At 34.9% G+C, this 13,440-nt stretch overlaps 1 protein-coding gene across 3 annotated transcripts in view; it reads right to left on the reverse strand.

Annotated features, from left to right (window-relative positions):
* The window catches only part of LOC105159569 (bifunctional aspartokinase/homoserine dehydrogenase, chloroplastic), a 12,253-nt gene extending 2,625 nt beyond the window's left edge, over positions 1-9,628 (reverse strand). The window contains exons 1-14 of one of the 3 annotated variants that reach the window (XM_020692585.1): positions 9,324-9,461; positions 7,713-8,158; positions 6,993-7,066; positions 6,519-6,893; positions 5,815-5,903; positions 5,406-5,709; positions 5,205-5,257; positions 4,909-5,123; positions 4,722-4,809; positions 4,527-4,640; positions 2,756-2,854; positions 2,321-2,515; positions 1,728-1,810; positions 144-369 (exon numbers count right to left, since the gene is read on the reverse strand). In XM_020692585.1, coding sequence (XP_020548244.1) covers positions 144-369; positions 1,728-1,810; positions 2,321-2,515; positions 2,756-2,854; positions 4,527-4,640; positions 4,722-4,809; positions 4,909-5,123; positions 5,205-5,257; positions 5,406-5,709; positions 5,815-5,903; positions 6,519-6,893; positions 6,993-7,038 — 1,887 coding nt within the window. In that variant the 5' untranslated portion in view covers positions 7,039-7,066; positions 7,713-8,158; positions 9,324-9,461. Of the gene's footprint in view, positions 1-143; positions 370-1,727; positions 1,811-2,320; positions 2,516-2,755; positions 2,855-4,526; positions 4,641-4,721; positions 4,810-4,908; positions 5,124-5,204; positions 5,258-5,405; positions 5,710-5,814; positions 5,904-6,518; positions 6,894-6,992; positions 7,067-7,712; positions 8,241-9,323 lie in introns of all 3 variants that reach the window. The other 2 variants (XM_020692586.1, XM_011076675.2) reach the window with 2 other exon arrangements.

Raw genomic sequence — 13,440 nt, forward strand, 5'->3', positions numbered from 1 at the left:
ATGCACACAGCAAATTATAACCTGCACATATACGGCAGGGGCAATAAATCCAAACAAGCCAAACACAGTTGATATGGCACATCCCAAAATTGCATTAGTTTAACTTTTTACTAGCTCAGGTGCCAGCGTCAGTTTACTATTACCTGCTCAAGTGGTCCTGAATTAGCTTTCTTATTTGGTGTAATCACATGTATCCCCCGACGCAACCAATCATGGTAATGGCTGGCAACATAAGAATCTGCAGTGCAATCTACTATGACAGTATTTGGGATGAAATGATTCCCATGCACATTTTGAACAAATCTCTGCAGGTCAGCCTTCTCTCCTTTCTCTTTTTTGAGATCTCTCCATATTGACAAGTCAATCCCCCTAGATTAATTCAAAGAAGTATGCACGGCATGGTTAAATCCAAAAATTATTCATCATTTGTGAAAGGCTGTGGGTAAGCTAACAAGTTTGTGCAGAAAGCCAGAAACCTATGAACTAATGGTATTAATATTAAGGGATAATTACACTTCCCTCCCCTGAAGTTTGGTGTAATTACACGTAGGCCCCATGTAGTTTGAACTAGCACCCCTGATGTTTGGTTCCATCTAATAAATAAGTCCCTCTATTAGTCAAAATTCACTAAATGTGCTGATATTAACAAAGAAAAAAAAAAGAAAAAACTGAATGAAAATCGATATTTGCCCTCGATTGACTCACTAGTGACTTATTACAGGTCAAATAATTTTTTGGGTCTAAATTACACTTATAACAGTGAAGATATACCTCTTCAAATGCATTAACGCGTGAAAGCGTACGAGGATAATTTAATCGTAAAAAGATTTATGACCTGCAATAAATCAATCATGGGTTAATATAGATTTTTTTCTTTTTTTTTTTTATTAATATCAGCAAATTCAGTAAATTTTGACTCACAGAGGAACTCATTTGTTAAACAAAAACAACCTCAGGATGCTAAATGTAATTCCCAAACAATAGGGGGTGTATGTGTAATTATACCAAACCTCATGGGAGGAGAGCGTAATTATCCCTAATATTAATATAGGCAGAACTAGCTCCACAAATAACCAGCTGCAGGGGAACACATGCAAGTGACATAGACCCTACTAGAGGTTAAAGTATGATTAACTTTCATTCAAACTATTACTCTTCCGTTGCAGGGAGATGTCTACTACAAAAGATGACGGGGATAATTTGAAAGGAGACACAAACCTAAAGATGATAATTCTTACAATGTAGGAAACATATATGATATTCATGAGGTATCAACTAAATGCATAACCTTCTACATTAAGAACTATTACAACAAGAAAAGTTTTGGTCAAACTCCAACCAAGGAAGCACAAATATTAAGATCTGTGTACCCTCCAAGCAGTTCAAGCTTCTAGCCAAGGCAGTACTTCAATCTGGTTTTGGCAGCAAAGATGCATAACAGCACTGCTTCTTTCCATTTACTTTGGTAAAAAACCTTGAAAGGATAGAAAATTGTTTTTTGTGTACAGTCATGCTGAAAAACCACATCCATACCATCTCTGTCAAAGTAAATTTAATTTATCCTCTGCCTCATTCATCAACACAGAAGTGCTTGTCAAAATTAATGTGCCATCTTTGCAGCATACTGGTTATAAGGCTGAGATGAATAGCTTGTCAATAAAGATCAAAATTTAAAATGCCAATTTTGCTGCACACTTGTCTTAAGCTGAATTGAATGAATAACTTACGTGTCACTCAAGAGCATAGTCCTTGAGCCAGTAATACCCATCACACGCAAATCAATGTTAAACTTTTCTTTGAGGATTGCTGCCTGCATAGAGAATCAACTAAACATGTTGAAACACACAATTGAAAATGCAGGGTATGCAGAAGGTTTTTTATCTTCATAAATTTGAAAGGCATAACATGAAAACTCATTGATGGGTGCATAACATGAAAATTTAGTCAATCAGGGAATAACAGAGTTCGTCGTGATTAAGACCACGATCAACTACACCCAGAAAAGAAGGCAACTTTAGCACTGTGTAAACTCCAGAAAATATTATTTAGGCCTGAATTGTATCTAAGTACTAACAGAGAGTTAAACTCTAGTATAACACAGAATGATATCAGTTCGTAATGAGTTGTTTTAGCTCTGTCCTTTGTTGACTGGTATTCAACAATACTACTAAAAATGAATTGTGCATCCAGAAAGGTCCTGCATATCATGATTTCATGACATACCTCTAATTCATTATCCAAGTGTAAGAGAAAATTGAACAGTCTAAATATACAGAGCCTGATGCATTACAAATTAAAGGATCACAATATCAAGATATACCTGATCCCTTAGCTGATCAAGCAATGTCCCACCAATCAATCCAGGTCCAATAATTCCCATGGCTATTGTTGTTCTTGACAGATAAAATCTCGAGTGCACAGCTCGTAAAGCCCTTATGCAATCTTCTCTTTTGACGACTACCGTGATGTTATATTCAGAACAACCTTGAGCTATAGCACGTACATTAATATTAGCCTGTAAAACGACAGGGTGAAGAAGATATCCTGCAAATGGAGAGTTTTCTACACTCTCTTTTTGTGGTGGGAAGAGTCTACACCCAGGAGACAAGGTGATAAGTTACTTAAACCACATTATTGAACAACTATAATCAGCAAACTTAACACATTTAAGAGAGAGCCTCTGCTGGAGTGATAGTTGAACTACACATGACTATATGAAAGATGAAGAATTGAAAAGATTCATGAGTTAGCCAACCTTAGCAAGCGCATTAAAGAGTGTAGCACTAACTCCAGGGGTACTCGCCATTTTCTGACCAACCGCTGCCAAAATGCTACAATTGTGAATTACTGCAATCTGTAGAAGTCCATGAAAATCCAAATATTAGACAAATTGCTTAAAAGATGCAGTATATGCCTAACCTCATTTTCTCTGTGTAACGTCGTACAATCATGTGGTTGATGATGAAAAATTTGATGTGCTCAACTGCTATGAAGAGATTCTACTCAGGCAATTTATCATTGTTTATAAAGTAAATATTTTCAGAGCACCAAAACATAGATTGGGTCACAAGTTGTACACAAGAGGAACTGGAATCACATGTCACGGCCTACTCGTGGTGTTGATAATAATACCTCAATTTCATGAAATAGATTTGTACATAACTGAACTATAAAATGTATGAATGATGATCTTTTTATATAAGGCTGTCAACAATATTTTCATCCATTACAAAAGAATTTTTCAGTCATATTGAAAAGTTTAACTCGAAAGAACAGTTAGAATGTAATTCCTTAAGGACCATAACCCTACTTCAGATGAAGACAGTTGTGCCCTCAAGGACATCTTGAAAGATACAGAGTGTTTTTATAATATTTGTAACGGTCCATATTCTGATTTTAAAAAATCAAATTTTCAAGTCTCATTTAATTCAATTCACAGTCCATATTTGACGTTTAATTGAATAAACATACATTTGATGCCTAGTATATAAAATAAATTTAGTAATCACATACAAATATAGATTATATTTGTATATAATATATAAAAAGCATTTGATAATATATATAATATGTTTGTTTATCTATACATATACTACATTTTAATGTTGTATGTATATTCAAATACTCTTGTATGCATTTTTGTTTTTACTTTTGGACGAGTTGCATGTATTTTGTGGATATTATTTATACTTTATATTATATATGAGAAACTATTTTGTTATATTTTTTTATCATATATAATTAAAAAATATTTTTATGTTTTTCATGTATTATATATTTTATATATGCATAAAAACATACTCCATGTTTGTATATTTTATATATTCATATATTTCTATATACATTTAAATTTAGATGCTTTTTATATATGGATACAAAGTATGATATATATTTTATTATATAGATATTCGTACATAATTTATAAATTTGTTTATTATGCATTTTATAAACAAATATAGGGGTGTATTTATAAAATGTCAAATTTAAAGCGTTCAATTCAAATCAAATGAGATATGAACCGTTCATTTATATCAACAAAAAGACGAATTATTGAAAGTATACAAAAATATCACTTGTTATTTCATTAATCACAAATACCTCATCTCATGTAAAAGGAGCTTACAGTTGAGCCCAGAGGGCATTTTTGTTCAACAAAAAGTTGGTCAAAATTTTAGTCAACAAAAATTGCCAACTGAAAGAAGTGGAAAGTTGGAGGTTCATATGAAGTTTTTGCGGGACATGATGGAATGGGGTAAATGCAAGATGGAGCACACCTCAAGGTGTGTGAATATAACTTTTCATCTAATGAGGATTTTTTTCTAATTATGATAAATTTTAGGTGGTGTAGATGTAATTTACTCTAAGTTCATGTATATAATGGAAAAGAATACTCAAGTATGAGGCAGTTGTATAATCTAGTTTGCAGGTATAACCTTCACAAGGACAATGGTTATGCAACTCAAATTGTCAATTATTGTACATGAATTTACACATGAGTCGTAACATCTACGGGAAAAGCAAACAACCTGAGAGAGACGGCCAGCATCCAAGGCCTGACGAAATCTAGACTCCAAAGCAGCAGCTACAGCTTTTACTTCCATTTCAGGTACAGCAAAACACACAGAATGCTCACTACTAGCCTGCATAGTAAATCAGTGAGATTCCTCTATGGATATGCTACATTATGCATTAACAAGATCCAAAAAAATAAGAGAGAATACCTGGGATATCATAATTACATTAGCGCCAACATCCTTCACAGCACCAAAAATTGCACTAGCAGTGCCAGGAACACCTGCCATTCCGGTTCTGCAAAAGTATTGCAAGTAACAACTCATCATAGTAAAGGAAGAATTCAGACACAGATTTTGCATTCTAGGTTATACTCATTCACAAACGAAAGCATACCCCTCAACATTTACTAGGGCCAAATTGTCAATGGTTGCGAATCCTTTAACTGGAGACTCCACCTGCTCACCATCTTCATTCTCCAAACCAGCAGGCTGGCAGATCATTGTCCCCGGTGCAGAGAGGTTGAAAATGTTTCTTATAACAATAGGAATGCCATATTTCATGACTGGAATAATTGTTCGTGGGTGTAAAACATTTGCCCCAAAGTATGACTGCACAGTAGTAAAGGAATTGATGATTACTATGTTAACGCATAAGCTTGATAGCTTTGAACAGTATCAGAAAAGGATTACCATTTCCCACGCCTCCTGATAAGACAATTTCTTTAATATCACAGCCTCACTAACTGCCAAATAATTTAAGAAATGGAAGATTTAAAATGTCATGTAAATTCTTGTTTAAAATGCTAATATACTACTTCTAAATAGCAGTGGTGAAACAGGAACAATTGGTATAATCCTTTAAAGTGACACTGTCTGAACCAATATACAAACCTTTTCTAGGATCTGCGCTGTACACACCATCAACATCAGTCCAAATTGTGACTTGACGTGCCATGAATAAAGCACCCATAATTGCAGCCGAAAAGTCACTTCCATCTCTCTTCAAAGTCGTAGGAATATTCTGGGGTGTACTGGCAATGAACCCAGTTGCAATGATTGTGTCACATGAATTTTGGGAGCACCACTTCTCAAGTCTTCGGCCCGACTCCAAATAATCCGGATCAACTTGATTAGAAGTTGTAGGATTTACAACAAGGACATCTCTGGTATCCATACAGTTACATTCTAACCCACTCTACAAGACCAAGGGGAATAAATATTAAGAACAAAAGCACTTTCATTATGGAATTTGTGAGTTGATGAAATTCATATTAATAAAAGCATCACGTATAAGAAGCACCTTCCTCACAACAGCTGAGAGCAATTCTGCAGACCATAATTCGCCATGTCCAACAACAAAATCTGAAAAAGATTCTGTTGCATGACCAGCTGTGGTACATCAAGAGTTTAAGTCATTACAGAAGAAAACAATTTCCTTGTTAAATAAACAAAAAACAATTGTAACTAGCTGAAATAAGAAAAAGAGTAAAGCAGTAATTCATGGAAGCATGCAACAAGATTTGAAAGATAAGTCTGTATGTGGATAGGATTGGACATTGGAGAATGCAACTTGAACATTGAGGAAAGATCATCTCAGCAAGAACAGAAACCCTGTACTGAAAAGAATAACTGCCCATTATTGTGCAGGGATAGAAATGTAGCGGTTGACAAAATTCATGGAGAACACATATAAACTGCTGAAATTGATTAAGTTATATTTCTTGTCAGTTGCTTTAGCACATGTAGATCAAATATACAACATAGGGGATAGGAGTTGGAAAACACACGCGTGAACTTGTTCAAACTTTCTTGCCATTGAACAACTTAAGTGACTTGGAGGAGGATTACTGAACTTTTTTAACTTATTCTGTTCTCTTCTTTTTGGCAATACAAAATATTTTTGCATGATCATTCACAAAAAATCATACAAAAGAATTGCTGCAAGGACTTTTGTTTTCTGTTAAGCCCAACACAGTAGACACACATAGCATCACATACACATACCAATATATATTGCACGTAACATTGCCTTAAGATTATTGATGTCCTGATGCAACCGATCCAAGAAATTAGACAGGTCATCCCCCTCAAGTAGATCAACTGCTGTTGACTTGTGCTTTTCCAGAACAGCATCCAATGCAATTATATAAGAATCATCTCGGGACTGTGCTTTGTATATGAGATCATACATCATGTCTGTCACCTTTGACATTGCGGACACGACAACCAACTTCCTTTCTGACACATCCTTAACAATAATGTTGGCAACAGTCAGTATCCTTTCAGAATTTCCCACACAGGTTCCACCAAATTTATGAATGGACCAAGCATCGCCCTTTGGAAGGTGAGCTTTTTCCACAGCTTCATCCAGCAAAGCATCTAAAATAAAATTGTTAAGCAAAACTTTTAGCTTATTATTGACATTTTCTACACTCTAACTAGTTCAAATTCACATGTTAAGTGAAAAGGAAGGTAAACCTGCACTAGCAACTGAAGCAAATGGGTTAAAATTTAATGAATCCATTCCTTGCAGCTGCAAAGCATAGCCGACTCTGTGGTTAAGAACAGCAAATATATATCAACAGCTGCGAAAACATGAATAAACAGAATGTAGAAAACAAGGAAATTCATGAGAACTTCAACCTTATAAACAGTAAAACTTTTTAAAGATCAACAAGATGCATAACGGTAAGTTTAGTATAATAATCAAGCAATCTTAGCCATTTCAACAAGATAAAATTACAAACTAAGCATCACATAGTACTGTGAATGGACAAATGCTATATTTTTAAGGATACTTATTTTGTTTCTGTTTCAATTGGAGAAAATCAAATTATTACTAAAGCATACGCATTACAAAAGTCCCTTTTATTCTTATGTCCATGATGCTGGTTCTCAAACGTGCATCATTGTGCTTGGACCCATGATGCATGGCGTGGCGCGCGCCTTTTTAAAACTCGCGCATATTTGCATATATGAATTATATATACATACATTAATATCTTTTAACATCAACAGTACACGAGTAATTAAATATAAATACTAGAAACTATATTAACAATTATACCATTAAAAAAATATTGAAAAAAACTAGTGAAGAATTTTCTCCAACTTTTCTATTTCCTTTTCTATTTTTCTTTAACATTTTTTTGTTACTTTCTTTAAAAAAAATAAGTTAAAAGGTTTAGAAAATCCTACATTCTTCTACTACTGTCTTTCAAATTTATATTCCTCTTTTCTTTTCTTTTCTTTTTTCCTTTTTTTCTTTTCTCCTTTCAAATGGAAAAAAGAAAGCGAGAGCGAGAGAAGAGCTCTCTGAAACTCTAGTTCTGCGCCTGTGCCATTGCCTCCGGCACCCCTTTGGTGTACCCTCCACCCCTGCCGACTGCTACTAGCGCCCTCCCTCACGGCACCTAAAGCATTACCCTGTTCCGTGCCTCTTCGCCCTTGTAGCCACCCCCTGCCGCCGGCGCTCCTCCCAGCCGCCACGGCATCACCATTTATTTGAAATGGGTGAAGCTCAATCATTGAAAAACTGGGCTTCGGAAAATGGTGCTGAGCTTGTGCCTCGCGCGCCTTTCCGTCGCCATGGTGAAGCCCAGCACCATTTTCTGAAAATGGCGCTGGGCTTGCGCCTCGCACGCCTGCACCATGGCAAGCACTTTCTTTTTCACTTTTAACAACTATGCAAAGGTGATCTCAGAAACCATGATCGTTTTCATGTTTCTGCAAAACTCAAAAAGTTAATTATTAAAATACCAAGCAAGAAGTCCAACTAATTTATGGTTCAATCACAATAAGCCAAAATAAAATCCTGTCAGTCGCACTCAATAAAGTATATGGTCATGTTGTAGCATGGGTTTTCCTTTTTCTGCCAGTCTAATATATAGGGAAATGATTTCAAGAAAGGTCTCAGACTTGTACCAGTTCAAATAATTTTACATTGCTTGCTCTTTCTCTGGTCTGGATTCTAAGTACGTTATAGAGCACCAAATGTTTAAGTCAGTACATAGAATGAAACAATGAGCAACTAAACTTTCTAGGCATTCTTCAGATAGATCCATGAGATGAGAGACAAATCTTTCACCAAGTTTCTTAACAAGGCAATGCCTTTGTAAAATCATTGTTTGTCATCTATATCAGTTAGGAGAAGTACTCTGGAGAACCCAACAATTTCCACCACCCCCCTGTTCCATGTATCAGTTGGAAGCTAGTGCCAAACAATGCAGCATGTGACCATATAATCACACAACTTGGCCATATTTTCAATTATGAATTGAATAAAGCCAGGGGGGAAAAAACAAAACAAAAAACTTTACGCTCGTGTAAAAGAGTTCACCAGATCAATTTCTTGAAAATGAAGTGTGCATTAAAAAACTTTAACTTAACCCAGGGGCTGCATGCATTTCCGGACTAACATTGATGCAAAAACATTACATTGAAAATCAAGCCTTCAGTTGTTCTATTTTGGTTTTACAGAAAGTCAAATAAAGGTTACGCAGACATCTTTTTTTTTTTTTAAAGAAAAAGAACCACCCTATCGGTGTGGCGCTCCTTTCGGGTCCTGTCCCTTCTATATTAAATTCAAAAAACCAAGAATACAACAGGGAGAACTAACTCCTAGTGTTTTTAAGAAAGCTATAAATAAGGAGTTACAATCTGAATCTTAATCCACACAAAGTTTGAATCTTTAATAGTGCTTATGATTCATTCATGATTTACAAAACCCAGATAAAGGAACGAAAACGAAAAACCCATTCCTGTGATTTACAAAAGCTCCCGCATAAATGCTTAGCAAGAAAGAGTTACCCGGAGGCGGAAGGACGCGGGACGAGAGAGAAAGAGTGGATCTTCCTTGCCGGCGTTAAAATTTTATTGGGTTTAGAAGAAAGATTGGTTAAAGAATATGATGGAGATGATATGGATGATGCGAACGCCATCGCTGCAGCTCGCTCTTAGAACTATGTGGGCGCCCCTTTTGTTCGACGGCTGATCAGCAGCAGCAGTAGTTGTAGTAGATGTTGAGGAGTGAGGGATTGATGTTTTTTAGGCGAGAAAAGTTCAAAAGTCAAAATAAAAACTTTCCTTCTTTCTTCCATTTTTTTGTAGGAAAGAAAACATTTGTGAGAGAGATTTATGAATTCATCTATTTGTAGTTTAGGCCCGTTTATTTCGAGCATCGTACTAATTGAGTGATAGAATTATTTTGAATTATATGAATGTTGAAAAGATTATGTATAAATTGTAAGATATATGGATGTATGATAGATCACATGTTTCTAGTAGAAAAATTACCTTTGAATCTACAAATTATTATTATTATTATTATTGTTGTTATTATCATTACTCAGTCAAATTTTGAGAGTACAATAATTATTTACTTTTTGGTGCAAGTTTAGGACTATTTTATACTACCTCCACATGTGGTATTAGTTATTCAAGTATAATAATATAGTAGAGAGTAAGTGTGTGTGTGTGTTGAGGGTTGAGAGGATGTCTTTGAGAGAATGAGGAGTGGCCTTTCATAGCCATCCTCACATGCAACATTAAAAATCAGCCAATTACGACATTTAATTTTCAAAACGTAACAGCAGTTGGGTTTGATTTTCAATTTTAATTTTAAAATATGAAATCTGAAACTGAAACTTTAGTAATAAAAATCAGAATTTATTTTTAAAAATCATTTGGTTTAAAAAATTCAAATATTTTTGTTGTAAAAAGATATAACCTAAGACTTTCGTCCAAACATCCCACGCCCATCGCTCGGAGCCAGGCGGGTGGCTTCCGTGTGGGGCACTCCCATATTCACTCTACTCTTCATAATACTTCAAATACAAATTTAAACTTGAACATAATATGTGGGAGAAGGAAATATAAGTATATAACACTCACCCCCACACACACCTTACATACTTATCAATTCCTATCGTTCTCCTATGTGGGACAAACATTTCTTTTCTTTTTCTCAACCTAATTTATATAACTCTTCATGTAATTTTTTATTAAAATTACAACAATTCCCTACAAATCTATAGATTTAATCACCATGTCAAATGGAACTTAGCTTTGAATTTGAGCCTGTGAGTGTGATAACGTCTTAGTAACAACAAGCCATCGGCTTTGTGTTGATCTTTAGGATTGATACTATAGGCCATATGTTATGATCCTATTCATGAATGCTTTCAGGAATAGCCTAATTCCTTAATTGCGACTAAACAACTACAATCACTTAGTTGGGCGTCTTCGGGAATGTACTGCTAGCATCTCGTTTAAAAGATTCGACCTCATTCAAAGTTAACTATACTTGCAGTATTAGCACCTTCTAGAATTACAGGGAACAAACTCTAGATACAAAGTATCAGTCTATTTTGGTGCTTTGACATACCCTACATCTTGTTAGTCCCACATTAAACCTTCTTTGTGGGATCTCCACTTAGAAGGTCGGGTTGCCTTCATAGTTACATCAATGATGGTTTTTTAGTCTCATCCCCAATCTAATTTATTTACTTGTGCCAGGTCCAATCTTTTTGTTAAAGGATCAACTATATTGTCCTTTGTCCCCACAAAGTCAATGTCAATTACTCTATCCAACACTAATGCCCTTATAGACTTTATTCTAAGTTGGATGTGTTGATTGGTCTTTTGGTTATATTTATGATTCACGTTGCAATTGTGGTTTGACTATAATAATGTACAACAATATGTGGAATAGGCTGGCTTACGATGGAAAGTTATGATAACAATCCAAATAGTCATTCTACCTCGGTACCAGTTGTATCCAACGCACATAACCAGGCTTCAAAAGTAGACCGAGTTATCAAAGTTTGTTTTGTAGATTTCTAGAAGACTGCGCCCCTACCTAAGGTAAAGACTTATCCTGAACCACCATTACTCCAGGAGTTTTTGGCTATCCAACTAGCATTACTATATCCCTCAAGAACAACAAAGAATCGGCTATGACGTATAGCTAGTGACACTGTACCCATCAAGTACTTTAGTACTCTATCCAAAGCACCCAAATGGGTTCTGTCAGGACAACTAGTGTATCTAGCCAACTTTTAGATAGAAAATGATATATCTAATCTTGTGTCATTTGCTAGATACTGTAAGCTCCTAATAATTTGGGAATATCTTAGTTGTTCAACCAGAACAACACTTTCATTTTTTAATAAAGGGACAGAAGTCATAAGGTGTCTTAGAATTCTATTATTCTGATAACCAAATTTCTCAATTTTCTTCTCAACATAGTAAGATTGAGAAATGAGTTGAATGAAACAACTTGATGTCAAGAATTACATCAGTCTCACCCTCATCCTTCATTTCAAGCTTATTCTTCAAAAAAAAAAATGACTTGATTTCGATTATTATATCTAAACATGATAATCATATCTACCTTCAAATAAAGAAAATTAAATTTACCATCAAGCTTCTAAGACCTAGTAATTTCACAAATATTAGTCAAGCAAGTAAGAAACTAGCGACTATGAGCTTTTGAAAACACTTATGTCAGATCCAACACCTGACGCCATCACACTATTTAACCGCATACTCACAAAAAGAACCGTCTAAAACTATTGCTTAGTAACCACCAACCACACACTTGAGACATGGTACAGCTACTTAGATAAGACGAGCTCTGAAAATGAGATACAAATCTACGCTCTTTATACTAAGTGGTTTTGTTAATCATGCTAATTTTATCGTTGGTCAGATTCGACACATTAATTAGCACTGATGTGCTAAATTATTCCATTGTTAATTCACTTAACCAAACATGCCAAAATCTACTGTAGCAATTTGTGTCAGCACACAAATAATCTATTGCTGAAACTGAAATTTTTCCAACAATCTTGATGTAAATACATGTCCTACATTAGTAGTTCATTGGGTACAACGTAATTTCTCCCAAGATAAATGAAATAAGAAACTCATATTCTAAAATTTTAAGAGAGATAAGTGAGAGAGAGAGAGAGAGAGAGAGAGAGAGAGAGAGAGAGAGAGAGAGAGAGAGTTTTGAGGGAAGAGTTGAGAGGTGTGTGTTTGAGAGAATGAGGAGTGGCCTTTTATAAGCTTCCTCACATGCAGTATTAAGAACCAGCCAATTATGGCACTTAATTTTCAAAACGTAACAACAACTGGGTTTGATTTTCAATTTCAATTTTAAAATATGAAATCTGAAACTGAAACTTAAGTAATAAAAATCAGAATTTATTTTTAAAAACTATTTGGTGTAAAAAATTCAAATATTTTTGCTGCAAAAAAATATATCTTAAGATTGAGGCAAATGTCTGTCATTCGGGGCCGAGGCCCCCACATGTGGAGCACCTCCATATTCAATCTAGTCTCTATAACACTTCAAACACAAATTTAGACTCGAACTTAATATAATGAGTTTATTTTTATCAATAAATTTCCTATGTGGCAGAAGGAAATATGAGTGTACAACACTCACCCTCACAACACCTTATATACTTATCAATTCCCTTCATTCTCTTATGTGGGACAAACATTTCTTCTCTTTTTCTCAACCTAATATATGTTACTCTTCATGTAATTTTTATTAAAATTACAACAATTCCCCACAACTATTTTTGTGTATTTTGTTGTTTAATATTTTGTTTTTGTATTCTGGTCCCCTTCTCCCACAGGTTTTGTATGTTACTGGTTTTGGTCCCCCCCCCCCCAATTTTGTGTATTACAGTTATTGATTGTTTGTTTTTGTATTTTTTTACTGCTGCAAATGTTTAGATTTCTGTGGTTAATCATAGAAATATTTACAATTTCTGTAGTAATTCATTGTTAATTTTATGTTATGACTAAGTTTCTTAATTAATTTGTAGAGAACGGTTTTGGGAGATTATGCAAACTTTTTGTGTGGTTAGGTGGGGTCATAGAATGGGTACCAACCATTAGGTATGTTGGGGGA

Source organism: Sesamum indicum, linkage group LG3, assembly GCF_000512975.1.
Source record: "Sesamum indicum cultivar Zhongzhi No. 13 linkage group LG3, S_indicum_v1.0, whole genome shotgun sequence".
Taxonomy (NCBI): Eukaryota; Viridiplantae; Streptophyta; class Magnoliopsida; order Lamiales; family Pedaliaceae; genus Sesamum; species Sesamum indicum.